Genomic DNA, 18,499 nt, shown 5'->3' with positions numbered 1-18,499 from the left:
TTATTTATTCTGTGTTCATCTTATATAGGATACATGCTTCTTTTCATTAACTACTGAGAGGTGCTTACTATATAATCTCTTTGGTATGTAGCATGTCTTTTTGTTTGTTATTTGGGAGTCATAAATACAGATACATGCATAAAAATGAGGCAGATAGCCACAATTTTCAATTTCAAAGTCCTTCTGAAACTTTGTATGGCATTATATGCATTGCAGATTTGATGGCTTTCTCTGTTTTTCCTCTGTATTTACTTGCCTCCTACCTGCCCTTGACCCCTCAACACATACACAAAAGCAACTAAAGCTTCAAAATGGAAAGATATTATGTATGTGCCTGTTGTGTTCTGGGGATTCTGAATAAGCAGGAATATAAAGAGACAAGGTCAGCTGAAAACTGAGAAGTTCTTTTGTATTTTATCTTTCAATTGCTTCCTTACTATTGCAGTAACAGTTTGGGGCTGATTAATACAATATATGTTGTAAACCTATGAAAAGCTTGGAAGGAATATAGATGATACTATTAAAGTATGAATCATGATTTGAAACATGCTGTAAATCACGTCAAAACCCCCAGAACTTAACATGGAAGTTAGAAGAGACAACACCTACATTTCCCTCACTCTAAACCATTTTTTCCATACCATAACTTTTTCTTTCTAAAACAGAGACTTGATCATTTCCTTAATCTTTTAGTCCACTTTGGCTCCCCATTCCTTATCACAGTAGTTTTTTATGGACTACCTTGGAATTACCTAGAGAGCTTCTAAAAATGTGTACATATCTGAGGCTTATCATCAGAAACTGATTTTTAAATAGAAGTGGCAAGTGTATTTGACAAAATCTGTTCATTGGTTCAGATGGCTCTTTGTCATGTCCCATCTAAACTTTCTCATCCCATCTCAAGCCATCTGTTCCACTCACCTTCTGCTCTTCTTTAGCCATACTAAGCCTAGATAGTATCCAAATAGTTCTGTTTCACACTTCTGTACTTCTCTATACACTCTTCCTACTATTCAAAATTCTTTTTTCCCTCCTGTCTTTCCCCCCCTTTCTACTCTGAGTCTTTCATCTGTCGAACAACTGCTTATCTTCCTAGATTCTCCGTAAGTGACACAATTTTCCTTATTACCCCATGTAGAAATAGTTACTCATTTTTGATTAACATTTATATTTGATTATGAGTTTTCTAGGTGTCCATCTCTCCCATTAAATCCATGTAATTTATCTTGTTCATGTTTATATTAAATGAATACATGGGTGATTAATAAAAACCCTGTTAGGAATTTAAATGTATAGTTTCTATGAACATTGTTCTTAAGGGCTTTATTGATTTGACCTAGGTTGGATAATTTCATTTTTCATGATATATATTCCCATTGAAACTTATGTGCCTATATATTTACTCTTCTCTTCATTTTTCCCCCTTTGTGTCTACAGACGAAATCTCACAAAACTATCCCTTATCTTCAGTCACATGTTGGCAGAAATCAAAGCAATCTTTCCCAATGGACAGTTCCAGGGAGATAACTTTCGTATCACGAAAGCAGATGCTGCTGAATTCTGGAGAAAGTTTTTTGGAGACAAGTAAGTACAAATCATTTTATAATTTGGATCCATATTTGAAGAATGAGGAAACCTGTCTCCAGTTCCAAATGGTATAGATTTTGCCTGAGTATTTCTAGAATGTTCTTCAGTGTTTTCGATAAGTACTTTTTGATTGCTTTTTTTTTTCCCTGTTTAGCCACCAAAAATATACCTTAGTAACTGAATAATTTTGTTATTACCAAGTAGATATTATGTATTTATTTGATGTGCACTCATTGAATTAAATAGTTTGCTCTAAGAAGCAGAGGTATGTAAGATACAGTATACACGAGAAGCTCATAACTTTATAATTCAGTGAACATAAAACACATATACAAAGTAAAAGGTAGAAAAGGAAAGATACTTTAAAAAATGGCATAAATGAATTGTTCTGACAGTTCAGAGAGGGCAACGGTTGCTTCAGGATTGCAGCCATCAGACACTACTTCCTAGAGGAGGTGAAACATAAACTTGATGAAGATCTGAAATTGAAATGAGAAAAGGCCTTTATCCCTGGGATTCAGGTTTTCTTTGTGTCACTGCACAGAAAGTAAACATGTACAGGCAAGATACAGAAAAGAGGATAATGCTATCACAAAGTTGCATTATCTCACAAAACAGCTAAAGGTATTTTCCTTTAGGTGTTTTCTATCCAGACACAAGCTCAGGTGAGCTTGGTAAATAATAGGAATTAAATATCTGAAGTCTGCATAATGTAAATAAAACTTGGAAAACTTTTATCAGGAATCTCTTGGTAAGATGATCAGGACATGAGCATCAGGAGGCAGATGGTTTCTTTAGTAACCTTTTAAGGGTCCCTCAGTGTGTCTTGCTGGAGAAGGAAATGGCAACCCACTCCAGTATTCTTGCCTGGAGAATCCCATGGACAGAAGAGCCTGTGGCGGGCTACAGTCCACGGGGTCGCAAAGAGTCGGATACGACTGAGCGAGTTCACATTTTCTCAGTGTGTCTTGAGTGTAGGCAGAACCCTAGCTTAGAGTTAAAAGTGATTGCTTACACTTAGACTGTTGTGTTCTTTTTGTAGTTAATTTCTGTATTTATACATTAGCTGATGAAATGACATAAAACGTTGGAATACACAACTGTGAACAATCTGAGTCCTCTGACACTGATGAATTAACTGTAACATTAGGTTTCCCTTATTTTTCTTCATGAAGTGCTGTGTTTATCTATAAGCTGCTATGTGATTAGGGCACATACAGAGCAATGCACATTTGATTAGATATACATTTTTTTACTTCAAAAATATTAAAGCCTTTATCCCACCTCTTAAAGAAAAAGTATTCTGAATTATTTTTAAGCACTACTGGAGGTAATACTATTTCTACATTTAACCCTGACATTCTGTATTCCAGAGATCTAGCTATTTGTAATGCTCCTATATCCATTCACAAATGAGGACTTAAAAGAAGAAAACATTTATCCTCCTCTGAATTAGCCTAACACCCAAGAGTGTACTAATTAAATATTTGTGAATAGTAGAAAGCAGAAAGGGATTGCAGAGTTCTGAAAGTAAGAATTGAGGACTTCTTGAAGTTACAGCTCATATATTAATACTCTGAGCTTAATCCAAACAGTCGGTATCCTTCAACACAAACTATCTTAAAATTTTAAGAAAATCTATCAGATGAATTGCTTGTGGTATTTCTTTTTGAAAACTGAAAATTCTGGTGAGTTATAAAGTTGTTTGCTAGTCAGAAGGCCAGTGAAAAATGGAAAGATTCCTCACGTTTTTCAAGAGAGGAGTTTGTTTTGCCAGTACCTCAAACCACAGAGAATTATGCATTTGAGACATCTTTACTTCCCTTTATTTACAACCATAGACATTAAGGGGCTGAAATTTCTGTCCAACTGCTGTGTGAGTGAAATCACTTCTAAATCAATTGGGGGATTCTTGAAATGCTGATGAAACATGCTCCCTACCACCCAAAACCCTTGTAACTTTGTCTTCTCCTATCTTTGCTTACTTGAAAAAGCTTCTTAATTTGTCTTTAAGATTTTTACTTTTGGGATGAGAGCTAAACTTAAAGCTTCTTCTGGAACGCAGACATATTTCTGTAGTAATCAGAATTATGGTTCTTTTATTAGATCATTGGAAAAACCATCTTTGTATTCTCTGTGGGTTTTCACCTTATAGTTCCACGGTATTTTATTGAATTAATGGATGAATGAATGATGTAGCATTTTAAAAGGTTGAATCCTTTTATCTTTTTTATACTCTAATACTAGTCCGCATTTTTGCATAACTGGGTTCTCATTCAGAAGTGTTCCTGTTATTTATCTACATATTGAGGGCATATGACAATGCTTTCATTTGACCTAACTAGTGCCTTTAACGGAGAAGGCAATGGCACCCCACTCCAGTACTCTTGCCTGGAAAATCCCATGGATGGAGGAGCCTGTTAGGCTGCAGTCCATGGGGTCGCTAAGAGTCGGACACAACTGAGCAACTTCACTTTCACTTTTCACTTTCATGCATTGGAGAAGGAAATGGCAGCCCACTCCAGTGTTCCTGCCTGGGGAATCCCAGGGATAGGGGAGCCTGGTGGGCTGCCGTCTCTGGGGTCGCACAGAGTCGGACATGACTGAAGTGACTTAGCAGCAGCAGCAGCAGTGCCTTTAAACCTGAATGTATTATTGTTTCATAAAACGGAACTATTGAGTGGTTAGTTCTACAAACAGCCAAACAGATTATGATTTTCATAAACCAACTTTAACTTAAGGAATATTATTGTGACATTTTCCCCAAAAGGGAAATAAGAAAAAGTCAATAAGAACACAATGTTCAGATGGAGTTAAAATTGGGAAAAAGTTACTGTTCAAAGGAATTTAGGAAAATCCTAAAGGCAAGTTTAGCACGCATACCTAAAAACCAGGCAGCAGACAAAAATTTTGAGGTATCATGTGCCTAATTCTTCATTTCTGTGCTTCTCAATCTTTTTGAAGTCATGGTAAGGCCGGCCTCTCTGCTCAAGACCTAAGCACAGCTGCCAAGAGGTTCCGCCTATCAAAGTCTCGAGGGGATCAGTAATACATCATGTGTCAGGGTAAACTGGTTGGGAAGTTCTGTAGTTGTTAGATTTGGGGAAGTCCTTAGTTGGTAGATTTTTATGTGAGGTTATTGAATGTTTTAATAGTTGAGTTCTGCTTTTGCTTTCTTAGTCTATTGACAGGAGATAGTAGAAGTATGTAGAAAAAGAGGAGTGGCATTATTGAGTGAATGTTTCGAAGTAAATTCTGCTAAATGAGACCAATACCAGACTGAATGTTTACCCTCTGGGTTAGTAGTTTATGACCCAGAAACTTTCAGCATGAGGCTCAAAAAATTAAGGAAAAGATTCATTAATGTGATTAGACTCTGGGTAGCAGTCATTTTTCCAATAAGCAAGTCAGGTAGAAGTTTCCAGGCTCTTCATGCTAAGCATTTCTTGATGTTAAGATTCTGACATGTGGTTCCAACCAGCTTGAAGATTTTATCTCTGGCATAAAAGTTCTCACTGACCCCTCAGTGTTCCTCTTGCTCTTGATTTTTGTTCCTTATTATACTGGATCTTTTAGTTCTTAAATCCCCACAAGCTCTTGCTTATCTCCATATTTATTATTTTTCTCCATATGTATTATTTTTCATTGGCTTCTTTGAGGTTATTTGTCTGGTTATCTTCCCACTGGAGTATAAGCCCCGTGAAATCAGGCTGATTTAATCAGTGTTTGCGGTTCCCAGAGTAGTTCAACACAGTGTCTCACTTGGGGACACTCGGGAGAGTTGTTTAATTCTGAGGAGTTGTGGAGTGGAGGCATGTGTGTGAGCACGTGCACATGGGCAGACAGTGCTTGCTTGTTCTGGAGGCAGTGTCTGAGTTCCAGCTTGCAGCTAGGCCATCCATGTTCAGGTTCTGACTGCAGCATTTGTGAGCATTATCCCTTTGGACAAGCTGCTTGGTTTTTCCATGTATCAGTTTATTCATCTATAAAATATAGATGATAATACTGAAAAATGTGGATGATAATAACAAGAATACCTACTGTGTTATTGCAAAGATTAAAAGAGCTAAAATATACCTATCAGGCAGGTAGGACAGTGTCTGGCACATAATAAGTACTCTGTGTTGTGGAATAATTAAACAGTTTAAACCTTTAATCTTGCTCAGTGTCCCAGGAATATATTTACTGTTAATTCTACAAATACTAAAACTAATATTCAACTCTACACGACAGAGATGCCATGGTCTCTAGAACTCTAAAAGCAGAAATCCAGGAAAAGTTAATAAAAGTTTTCTAAAATTGTGTATATGCTATGTAAAAGTAGGGTAGAGTATAAGAAACTGTCCTGCTGACCATGTGGAAAAAAAAATGCTCTGTTTAAAATTCAGTTCATTACATCTACCTTTGATTTCCTGAGGAAGTTGTAGGGACCTTTTGGTTTCCTGTGTTTTCTTTTCACTTTTAATTAGAAACAAATATGCCATAAAATACATTTTTTAGCATACTAACTAGATCAGTTTTCCCTCTAATCAAAGAAAAGGCAACTTAGTCATATTTAATTAAATAATGCATGATAGAAATGAAGAACTGATATAAGGAGAAAAAATAAACTGAAATATTAGTTCTTTTTAAAAAAGAATTATTAAAAGAAAAACCTTAAAGAGCTTCTATTTAATATTTCTGTTATTTTGTCACCTCCTACTGTTGCCTATTTTAAAACAGCCAAGTGTCTTTATATCATAAGGAAAATAAAATGACAGGGCTATTTTGTTCAATTCATTGCAGGAGGATCCCAGATAGAAAAAGCAAATAACATGTGAAATTATAATTTTCTACCTCTAAGCAGTATGTATTCAAGTTGGGGGATACAGTATATACAAAGATGATAAATAACTTAAAATCAGTTCTGTCCTATTACAAAAGTGCTTAAGAAATGTCACAAATAGTGAATTGTTTACTAGAGTGATCAGAATTGTTTACTTGGGCTCCATGGAGGAACTGGTGTTCTGTATGAGTTGCACATGTGTTAATAAGGAGGAGGCAGAGGAGCATGCTCTGAGGGGGATGAAATTTTCATGGTGTCTGCTGTCTTTCCAAAAAAAGATGCAGAGTAACTTGAAGTTTCCATAAATGGCATTTTTATTGTTATTTTCTTTTACCTTCTTTTCCTCACTATGAACTCCTCAGTAAGTGACATTTACTTCGGTGAAGTCACCATGAACTAAGTTCTGGTTCTTAACCTTGAAACATGGTTTCATCATGAGTGTGTCTATAGACTGGGTATATATTACTGAGCTTACAAACTGATCTATAATACAGAATGATACTTTGATTAATTTACAATGGTCAGTGCTACTGTAAAGCAGATGGGAATGCTCTCATCACTTCAGATAAATTATATGTGGAGCCATATCATATCCAGAACATTCTTTGGTGAACATGGAATCTAAATATGGTGTGGTACTGTAGAAATTCCCCTGCTTCAAGGTCCAAAGTACTTAAAATTGTCACTCTCTCTTGGACTGTACTTTGAAAGCTCTGTTTGTTTCTGCCTCTTTGGACTTCTTTTTTCCCATAGACAAAGTTACACCTTTTTTAAATTGAAGTATTTTTTTTTTAATTGAAGTATAGTTGATTTACAGTGTTGTATTTCAAGTGTATAGCACAGTGATTCAGTGATACATACATACATATGTTTTTATAGATTCTTTCTCTTATAAGTTATTACAAAACATTGTGTAGTTTTCTGTGCTATGCAGTAGATACTTGGTGTTTATCTAAATAATAGATAATAATGTATACATGTTAATCCCAGACTCCTAATTTATCTCCCCCCTTTCCCATCTGGTAACTGTAAGTTTGTTTTCTATGTGTGTGGGTCTGTTTCTGTTGTATAAGTTCATTTGCATCAGTTCTTTAGATTCCACATATCAGTGATACCATGTTATTTGTCTTTCTGGCTTAGTATGATAATCTCTAGGTCCATCCATGTTGTTGCAAAATGGCATTATTTCCTTCTTTTCTATGGCTGAGTAATATTCCACTGCGTGAATATACCACATCTTCTTTATCCATTCAACCTTTGATGTACATTTAGGTTGTTTCCATGTCTTGGTTGGGCTTCCCTGGTGGCTCAGATGGTAAAGAACCTGCCTGGAATGCAGGAGACCCCAGTTCAATCTCTGGGTCAGGAAAATCCCCTGGAGAAGGCAATGGCAAACCACACCAGTGTTTTTGCCTGGAGAATTCAATGGACAGACTGGCAGGAGTCCATAGGGTCACAAAGAGTTGAACAGAAGTGAAAGTCACTCAGTCATGTCCGACTCTTTGCGACCCCATGGACTATACAGTCCGTGGAATTCTCCAAGCAGACTGCTAGTGGCTTGCCATTCTCTTCTCCAGGGGATCTTCCCATCCCACGGATCAAACCCAGGTCTCCCGCATTGCAGGCAGATTCTTTACCATCTGAGCTGTAATGCCTCCTCCAATTCATTGCAGTCATTACCTGGACCTCTTTACTTATTTACATTATCTGCCTAGTTTCCAGATACTTGAGTTTGTTATGTCTAAAAACTGTGTGAAGCCATTTGACTAGTTAAAGGGGACCAGGGAGAATGCAGAGGACAGATTCTTAAAGAATTCTGATGAATTACGTATGCACCAGGGAAATTTAAGGAAGTGGAGGCATCACCAGAAAAGTAGGCTTAAAATGTGGGGAGTGTGGAATTATAGATGCTAAAGGAAGGTAGGATTTAAGGAAAGAAGGAGGGAGATTAGCCAGATCTCCAAACTAGATCAAGCCTAAAAAGTTTTCATCAGATATAGGGACAACAAGGCATTTATAACTCAATTTATTTTCTCTTTTTAACATTCTGCAAGTCTTCTTTATAACCAGAGTCTTAATAGGCTCCTCTTGTTGCACTGAATAGGCACAGTGGATTTTGCTATGCACTCAGCTGGTAGATTAATGGATCTGGCCTCCTTTTAATACCATGACTGCTGGTGAATTACATCTAGCAGCCCTAAGAGGAAGAGTCTGAAAACAATGTCTTTATTTTGAACTTCCTGAGATCCCCTTGGGCTTCCCTGGTGGCTCAGCTGATAAAGAATCCACCTGCAGTACGAGAGACTTAAGTTCAATCTCTGGGTTGGGGAAGATCCCCTGGAGAAGGGAAAGGCTACCCACTCCAGTATTCTGGCCTGGAGAATTCCATGGATAGTCCATGGGATAGCAGAGAGTCAGACACGACTTAGCTCCCCTTGGCCTCTGAAGTTAAACCTGTTTATATCCAGATTTTGGCTACTTATTTTACTTCTCCATCTTGAGAAGTATTTTGTTTTTAGGTTTTTTGTTTTTTGGGGTTTTTTTTTTTGGCATTTTTTGCCAAATGAGAAAAGTTTGCTGAGGCCATTAATGTTTCATGAATAATTCTGAGTATTAAACCTATCATTATAAATTTCAAAAGTTGTATTTCTAAACTATGATTTAAAAAAGTTCTCCTGTGTATGGCCCTGGTTTTTTTTTTTTTAAAAAACAAAAAACCACAGACTTCACATTTCTCCATCTCTTAGTTTTAGTCACCCGCAGTTGGATTTAATTAAAATCATTTTAAAGTCACTTATATTCTTGTTCTCAGAAGTCTTTATATTGTATTTGGAGAAAGAATTGTTTTCTTAATGAATTATTTAATAATGTGTTCCTGAAATCAAAAAGGTCCTGATTCTCAGTCCCTCTGCACATGTATTCCCTTCTCTGTGGGATGGTTCTGCCTTGATAGGCGAAGAGAGATGTTTTCTCCTTCTGAAGCAAAGAGCATGTTTGCTTACAACCTTGTAACTTAAAAATAGTTTTCTCTGCAGATCCAGGGACAAGTATACTTAGTGACCATTATGAAGTATTTGGGCTCCCTAAAACCTGGGTTCCTCTTCAGTTACAAAAGTCACTTTGTGAATAGGTGTCACTGCTCTTTGCATCATCTGGTGGGAATTAGAGCTCAAGGAGCAAGTTCAAGAAAATGCTGGTATGCTGACCACTGCTTCCTATGAGTAGCAAAGTCTGTTGACTCGGATGCTCTGACCCACAAATCCTGTATGTTCTGCTAGCATCCATGCAGATGTGATAGGCTAACTTGTTATCTTGCAAATAAGGTAGAATCCTTACAAATAGCTGTGAAAAGACGGGAAGTTAAAAGCAAAGGAGAAATGGAAAGATATACCCATCTGAATGCAGAGTTCCAAAGAATAGCAAGGAGAGACAAGAAAGCCTTCCTCCACTATCAGTACAAAGAAATAGAGGAAAACAATAGAATAGGAAAGACTAGAGATCTCTTCAAGAAAATTAGAGATACCAAGGGAACATGTCATGCAAGGATGGGCTCGATAAAGGACAGAAATGGTATGGACCTAACACAAGCAGCAGATATTAAGAAGAGGTGGCAAGAATACACAGAAGAACTCTACAAAAAAGATATTCACAACCCAGATAATAACGGAGTGATCACTCATCTAGAGCCAGACATGCTGGAATGTGAAGTCAAATGGGCCTTAGAAAGCATCACTATGAACAAAGCTAGTGGAGGTGATGGAATTCCAGTTGAGCTATTTCAAATCCTGAAAGATGATGCTGTGAAAGTGTTGCACTCAACATGCCAGCAAATTTGGAAAACACAGCAGTATCCACACGACTGGAAAAAGTCAGTTTTCATTCCAATCCCAAAGAAAGGCAATGCCAAAGAATGCTCAAACTACCGCACAATTGCACTCATCTCACATGCTAGTAAAGTAATGCTTAAAATTCTCCAAGCCAGGCTTCAGCAATACATGCACCATGAACTTTCAGATGTTCAAGCTGGTTTTAGAAAAGGCAGAGGATCCAGAGACCAAATTGCCAACATCCGCTGGATCATAGAAAAAGCAAGAGAGTTCCAGAAAAGCATCTATGTCTGCTTTATTGACTATGCTAAAGCCTTTGACTGTGTGGATCAAAATAAACTGTGGAAAATTCTGAAAGAGATGGGAATACCAGACCACCTGACCTGCTTCTTGAGAAACCTGTATGCAGGTGAGGAAGCAACAGTTAGAACTGGACATGGAGCAACAGACTGGTTCCAAATAGGAAAAGGAGTACGGTATGTCAGAAAGTGAAGAGAACTAAAAAGCCTCTTGATGAAGGTGAAAGAGGAGAGTGAAAAACTTGGCTTAAAACTCAGCATTCAGAAAACGAAGATCATGGCATCTGGTCCCATTACTTCATGGGAAACAGATGGGGAAACAGTGGAAACAGTGTCAGACTTTATTTTTTTGGGCTCCAAAATCACTACAGGTGGTGACTGCAGACATGAAATTAAAAGATGCTTACTTCTTGGAAGAAAAGTTATGACCAACCTAGATAGCATATTCAAAAACAGAGACATTACTTTGCCAACAAAGGTCCGTCTAGTCAAGGCTATGGTTTTTCCAGTGGTCATGTATGGATGTGAGAGTTGGACTGTGAAGAAGGCTGAGCGCCGAAGAATTGATGCTTTTGAACCGTGGCATTGGAGAAGACTCTTGAGAGTCCCTTGGACTGCAAGGAGATCCAACCAGTCCATTGTGAAGGAGATCAGCCCTGGGATTTCTTTGGAAGGAATGATGCTAAAGCTGAAACTCCAGTAATTTGGCCACCTCATGCGAAGAGTTGACTCACTGGAAAAGACTCTGATGTTGGGAGGGATTGGGGGCAGGAGGAGAAGGGGACGACAGAGGATGAGATGGCTGGATGGCATCACTGACTCGATGGATGTGAGTCTGAGTGAACTCCGGGAGTTGGTGATGGACAGGGAGGCCTGGCGTGCTGTGATTCATGGGGTCGCAAAGAGTCGGACATGACTGAGCGACTGAACTGAACTGAACTGAAGGCTGTATATTGTCACCCTGCTTATTTAACTTATATGCAGTGTACATCATGAGAAACGCTGGGCTGGAAGAAGCACAAGCTGGAATCAAGATTGCCGGGAGAAATATCAATATCCTCAGACGTGCAGATGACACCACCCTTATGACAGAAAGTGAAGAAGACCTAAAGAGCCTCTTGATGAAAGTGAAAGAGGAGAGTGAAAAAGTTGGCTTAAAGCTCAACATTCAGAAAACGAAGATCATGGCATCCAGTCCCATCACTTCATGGCAAATAGATGGGGAAACAGTGGAAATAGTGGCTGACTTTATTTTTCTGGGCTCCACAATCACTGCGGATGGTGATTGCAGCCATGAAATTAAAAGACGCTTACTCCTTGGAAGGAAAGTTATGACCAATCTAGACAGCACATTTAAAAGCAGAGACATTACTTTGTCAACAAAGGTCCATCTAGTCAAGGCTGTGGTTTTTCCAGTGGTCATGTATGGATGTGAGAGTTGGACTATAAAGAAAGCTGAGCGCCGAAGAAATGATGCTTTTGAACTGTGGTGTTGGAGAATACTCTTGAGAGTCTTTTAGACTGCAAGGAGATCCAACAAGTCGATCCTAAAGGAGATCAGTCCTGGGTGTTCATTGGAAGGACTGATGCTGAAGCTGAAACTCTAATATTTAAGCCACCTGATGCGAAGAGCTGATTCATTTGAAAAGACCCTGATGCTGGGAAAGATAGAGGGCAGGAAGAGAAGGGGACGAAAGAGGATGAGATGGTTGGATAGCATTACCGACTCAATGGACATGGGTTTGGGTGAACTCCGGGAGTTGGTGATGGACAGGGAGGCCTGGCATGCTGTGGTTCATGGGGTCGCAAAGAATTGGGCACGACTGAGCAAGTGAACTGGACCTGGAACTGACCCTGCAGTTCTTTAGAACCACGTTCTACTGGTGAAGAAATTGTGACTTAAAAGCAAAGAAAGCTTTATAAAACAATTAGTATTTATTTTTCATTAATAAATTGCTAATGATTCATCTTCCTGTTTTCCTTATTCTGAATGTTGATTATCAGTAGGAAATGACAGTAATATGTTTTCTGTGTAACTTTGTTCTTGCCTTGTTTATCTGCAGTCATTAGTTGTTTCCCTTAAATAAAAGAAATTTTGGGGAGCCTACTTATGCCCAATATTATGTATGTAGTTTCTCCTGTGAGAATTTAGAGGTGTTATTGGAAATTGTATATTTTTTTGCCTCAATTTAGCATATATATCTAGCAGACTTTACTCATTGCTTGTTGATGGAATTGGCCTATGTAGAGAGATTTTAGAGGAATTTTTTCATATTATTACCCAGAAAAAAACATCTACTTCTGCTTTATTGACTACACCAAAGCCTTTGACTGTGTGGATCACAGCAAACTGTGGAAAATTCTTAAAGGGATGGGGATACGAGACCACTTGACCTGCCTCTGAGAAATCTGTGTGCACGTCAAGAAGCAACAGTTAGAACTGGACGTGGAAAAACAGGCTGGTTCCAAATAAGGAAAGGAGTACATCAAGGCTGTATATTGTCACCCTGCTTGTCTAACTTATATGCAGAGTACATCATGAGAAACACTGGACTGGACAAAACACAAGCTGGAATCAAGATTGCCGGGAGAAATACCAATAACCTCAGATATGCAGATGACACCACCCTTATGGCAGAAAGTGAAGAGGAAATAAAGAGCCTTTTGATGAAAGTGAAAGAGGAGAGTGAAAAAGTTGGCTTAAAGCTCAACATTCAAAAACTACAATCATGGCATCCAATCCCATCACTTCATGGCAAATGATGGGGAAACAGTGGAAACAGTGACAGAGTTTATTTCTTTGGGTTCCAAAATCACAGCATATGGTGACTGCAGCCATGAAATTAAAAGACACTTACTCCTTGGAAGGAAAGTTATGACCAACCTAGATAGCATATTCAAAAGCAGAGATATTACTTTGCCAACAAAGGTCCGTCTCGTCAAGGCTGTGGTTTTTCCAGTAGTCATGTATGGATGTGAGAGTTGGACTGTGAAGAAAGCTGAGCGCAGAAGAACTGATGCTTTTTTACTCTGGTGTTGCGAAGACTCTTAAGAGTCCCTTGGACTGCAAGGAGATCCAACCAGTCCATTCTGAAGGAGATCAGTCCTGGGTGTTCATTGGAAGGACTATTGCTGAGGCTGAAGCTCCAGTACTTTGGCCACCTCATGCGAAGATTTGACTCATTGGAAAAGACCCTGATGCTGGGTGGTATTCGGGGCAGGAGGAGAAGGGGATGACAGAGGGTGAGATGGCTGGATGGCATTACCTACTCGATGCACATGAGTTTGGGTGAACTCTGGGAGTTGGTGATGGACAGGGAGGCCTGGCGTCCTGCGATTCATGGGGTTGCAAAGAGTCAGACACAACTGAGCGACTGAACTGAACTGAACTGAGATTGTTAACACTAATGAGAAGATCTTTGGTTGTACTTTCTAATTTTATGGTATATAATTTACTAACTTTTTAAAATCTGACCTCAGTAGATCAGAGGCATCTTGCTATGATCCATGTATTATGAACCTACCAAGTATCATTGAACATGTAGAGCAAATATTGTGAAGAAGAGTCTTGCTTTATAAGGAAAAGAGCCAGTACCCAGAATTTCAAGCCTGCATCTTTCTGATTTTCTGTGGTCAGTGGGTACTAAGTGGAAAATTTTTATATGAAATTTTGACATATTTTATGGATTATATTTACAGTTTCTCTTTCACTAATAAATTGTATTTTCAAAGTTGGGAAAGAAGTCAAATTGCAAATTATAAAGGAAAACAAAATATAGTTTCCTTGTTACAGTAAGTTTACTATTTATTATGTTCAAAAGTTAGATTATGAGACGATATTATAAATCACATCTCTCATGAGGGAGTTTATTTTAAAAAATCAAGCATAATACTTAATAACCTATTATTTCTGCAATCTTATAAAAATGTTTGGTTCTATGTTTAAGTTTCAGAACGTGAGCATGTGAATACTTGTCGCTTATACATGGCAGTAATGCTTATCTATGCTGTAGAGAAAATGTTGTAAACATTTTTGACAATGAAAAAAAACTATCAGAAATACCGAGCATCTTGAATCTTTCTCTATGTGAGTAAGGAATTTTTACTTATGAGGATGATAAGTTAGATCTAATCACACATACTCTCGGTAACCCTGGTTACCATCCTGTCTACAATGAGTTGTACAGCAACTATTAGACCACAGTGATTTTGATATCTTCTTTCTGTGGGTAGCTGGAAAATAATTGTTTTTTTTAGTGATGGAAGAGTAAAAGGTGTAATAGCTTGTTAACCATCTGTTTTCATTTCCATAAACAAATAGTCATTTCAAAAGAAGATTGGATTTAAGGAAAAACTATATACAGAATATCAACAGACTTAGGATCACGGTACTCATATTTTATGTCATGAAAATCCAAACATACCAAATAGCTTATGAATGTTTTATCTTCTGAACAAAAGCAACTTAAAGGTAGCGCCACTGAACACATCTCTGATCCAGGTGAATTTTCTGAACAAAATTCAGACGAAATTGAAAATAGTAATGGGTTAATATAGTATAATAGATTTTTGTTTTCTCTAAAGTGAACATGAAATATCCCTGACTTAGAATGGATTTTAAACAACTGCTATCACACCACCATCAGTACCTCAGCAACAAAACCAAAAATCAACAAATGTTAATTTCCTTGTTTATATGCTGGCAGGTGCTTTGTCCATTCCTACATCTCTTACTCTATTTTAATCTTAGAATTTTAATGTAAACTTTTTTTTTTAAGTTTAGTATATTGGCTTAGCCAGAAAGTCCATTTGAGTTTCTGTAACATCTTACACTATGAAAAAAATCTGGCTTTCTTCACTCTTTATTATATTTATGAAATTCATCCACATTCTTGCATATAGCAAGTCCGTTCCTTCTCCTTGCTCCATTGTATGGCTATACCACAATTTACATACTCATTATGTTGGTGTTGGACACTGGATTCTTCCTCTTTTGGATTATTCTTAGTAGTGCTGCTATGGACATTTTTTGTACATTTTAAAAAACATGTACATTTCTCTGTTATGTATATCTAGGAGTGGTATTGCTGGCTCCTAGTTTATGCTTAATTTTAGCTTTATTAGCTTTTAGAAACCACCAAAGAGTTTACCAAAATTATTTGCCACCCTCATCACCAATGAGGAGTACCTGAAGTTTCCCGTTGTTATATATCCTTCCCAACATTTTATAATATTTGTCTTTTTAAAGATTTTAATAAGTTACTCTGGTGGGGATGAGTGGAATCTCATTTGGTTCTTAATTTGCATTTGAATGATAATAGATGAAGTTGAGTACATATTTGTGTGTATTTAGAATAATTTGATTTTTTGTGTTTTTGACTATAAAAATTATTTGCCCAGTTTCTGAGTAGTAAGTATTAATATTTAAAAATTTTTATGTATTATAGACGTGATTCTTTTATGTTTATTGCTCTCCCAGTATGGGACTTTTTCACTTTGTTAATGACATTGTTTCATGAACGCAGGTTTTTAGTTTACCTTTTCCTTTATCCTTTGAACATTTGAGGTCCTGTTTAAAATTATTTGCTTGTGCCAGTGTAATGCAGATACTCTCTTCTGTTTCTCTCAAAACACTTTATTGCTTTATCTTTCATACTTAGGTCTAAGGTTCAGCTAAAATTGGTTTTTATATGAAATTAATTCAGGATCAAGATTTATTTTCTTCCATTTGTATATTCATTTGACCCAGCAACATTTATTGAAATCATCATCCATTCTCTACTACTGTTTATAGAGTGTTGTTACATATCCAGTGTTCAGATATGATTGCATTTATTACCAAAATTTGTTCTATTGTCTTTCCTGTGCCAATACCATGCTGTCTTAACTAATGTAAGGACCATAAGCTTGCCAATGTTATTCTTACGGAAGTTTGGCTTGATTTTATTTGGCACTTGGCATTTCCCTATGAAGGTTAGAATTAGTCTGTCAATTCCTACTATGAAAATGTTTCCTGATTGGGGTTGTAATAAATCTGTGAATCAGTTTGTGGAGGATTGACCATACAACTTTATCATACTGAGTCTGCCAGTCCATTAAGTCATTATATCTCTTTATGTCTTTTACATCTGATCATGTATGTGTGCGTGTTTATGCTGTGCCTTTGCTTGTACTTTGTTAGCTTTATTACTGTTTATTTGATATTTTCAGATGCTCTTGTAAATGTTTTATTTTCTTATTATGTATGCTTATATACAGAAATACAACTGATACTTGTATATTGGTTTTATATTCAGCAACCATGTTGATTTCTGTTATCATAAGTTTAATCCGTAAACTTTTTTGTGTTTCTTAGATATAAAACTATTTCATTGGCAAATACTATTTTGGTTTTTGCTTTTAATTGATTATTTCTGATTATAAAATATACTTCAAACAGTTTTAGTATATCTTTTACTCCTTTAAGCCATTAGAGAATATTAGAGATATTCTTAAAAACCTGCTTGTAATCCTACCATGATCTGTTGTTTGTTGTTCAGTTGCTAAGTCATTTCTGACTCTTTGCCACCCTATGGACTGCAGCATGCCAGCTTCCCTGTCCTTCATTGTCTTCCGGAGTTTACTCAAACTCTTGTCTATTGAGTCTGTAATGCCATCCAACCATCTCACCCCTGCCTCCCTCTTCTCCTCCTGCCCTCAATCTTTCTCAGCATCTGAGTCTTTTCCAGTGAATCAGCTATTCACATCAGGTGGCCAAAGTACTAGAGCTTCAGCGTTCGTCCTTCCCATGAGTTCAGTTCAGTTCAGTCACTCAGTCATGTCCAACTCTTTGTGTCCCTATGAACCACAGCACACCAGGCCTCCCTGTCCATCACCAACTCCCAGAGTCCGCCCAAACCCATGTCCATTGAGTCGTTGATGGCATCCAGTCCCCCTCTTCTCCTGCCCTTAATCTTTCCCAGCATCAGGGTCTTTTCAAATGAGTCAGCTCTTCGCATCAGGTGGCCAAAGTATTGGAGTTTCAGCTTCAACATTAGTCCTCCCAATGAACACCCAGAAGTGATCTCCTTTAGGATGGACTGGTTGGATCTCCTTGCTGTCCAAGGGGCTCTCAAGAGTCTTCTCCAACACCACAGTTCAAAAGCATCAATTCTATGGTGCTTAGCTGTCTTTATAGTCCAACTCTCACATCCATATATGACCACTGGAAAAACCATAGCCTTGACTAGGCAGACCTTTGTGGACAAAGTAATGTCTGCTTTTAGTATGCTGTCTGGGTTGGTCATAACTTTCCTTCCGAGGAGTAAGTGTCTTTTGATTTCATAGTTGCAATCACCATCTGCAGTGGTTTTGGAGCCCAGAAAAATAAAGTCAGCCACTGTTTCCCCATCTATTTGCCATGAAGTGATGGGACTGGAAGACATGGTCTTAATTTTCTGAATGTTGAGCTTTAAGCCAACTTTTTCACTTTCTTCTTTCACTTTCATCAAGAGGCTCTTTAATTCTTCTTCACTTTCTGCCATAAGGGTGATATCTGAGGTTATTGATATTTCTCCTGGCAATCTTGATTCCAGCTTATGCTTCCTACAGCCTAGCATTTCTCATGATGTACTCTACATATAAGTTAAATAAGTAGGGTGAGAATATACAGCCTTGATGTACTCCTTTCCTATTTGGAACCAGTCTGTTGTTCCATGTCCAGTTCTAACTGTAGCTTCCTGACCTGCATCCAGATTTCTGAAGAGGCAGGTCAGGTGGTCTGGTATTCCCATCTCTTTAAGAATTTTCCACAGTTTATTGTGATCCCTTGAGTAGTCAGGGTTGATTTCCTTTAGGATTAACTGGTTTGATCTCCATTTTGTCCAGGAGACTCTCAGGAGTCTTCTCCAACACCACAATTCGAAAGCATCAGTTCTTTGGCTCTCAGCCTTCTTTACAGTCCAACCCTCACATCCATACAT

At 37.7% G+C, this 18,499-nt stretch overlaps 1 protein-coding gene across 11 annotated transcripts in view; it reads left to right on the top strand.

Annotated features, from left to right (window-relative positions):
• CBLB (Cbl proto-oncogene B) overlaps positions 1 to 18,499 on the top strand; it is a 229,245-nt gene that overhangs the window by 94,274 nt on the left and 116,472 nt on the right. For all 11 annotated transcript variants that reach the window (XM_061383872.1, XM_061383797.1, XM_061383754.1 and 8 more), the window contains one exon: positions 1,438 to 1,584. In XM_061383872.1, the coding sequence (XP_061239856.1) occupies positions 1,438 to 1,584 (147 nt within the window). The remainder of the gene's footprint in view (positions 1 to 1,437; positions 1,585 to 18,499) is intronic.

Source organism: Bos javanicus, chromosome 1 (genome assembly GCF_032452875.1).
Source record: "Bos javanicus breed banteng chromosome 1, ARS-OSU_banteng_1.0, whole genome shotgun sequence".
In the NCBI taxonomy this organism is placed as follows: domain Eukaryota; kingdom Metazoa; phylum Chordata; class Mammalia; order Artiodactyla; family Bovidae; genus Bos; species Bos javanicus.
The sequence above is the reverse complement of the archived record's forward strand: the minus strand, read 5'-3'. Positions and strand labels throughout refer to the sequence as shown.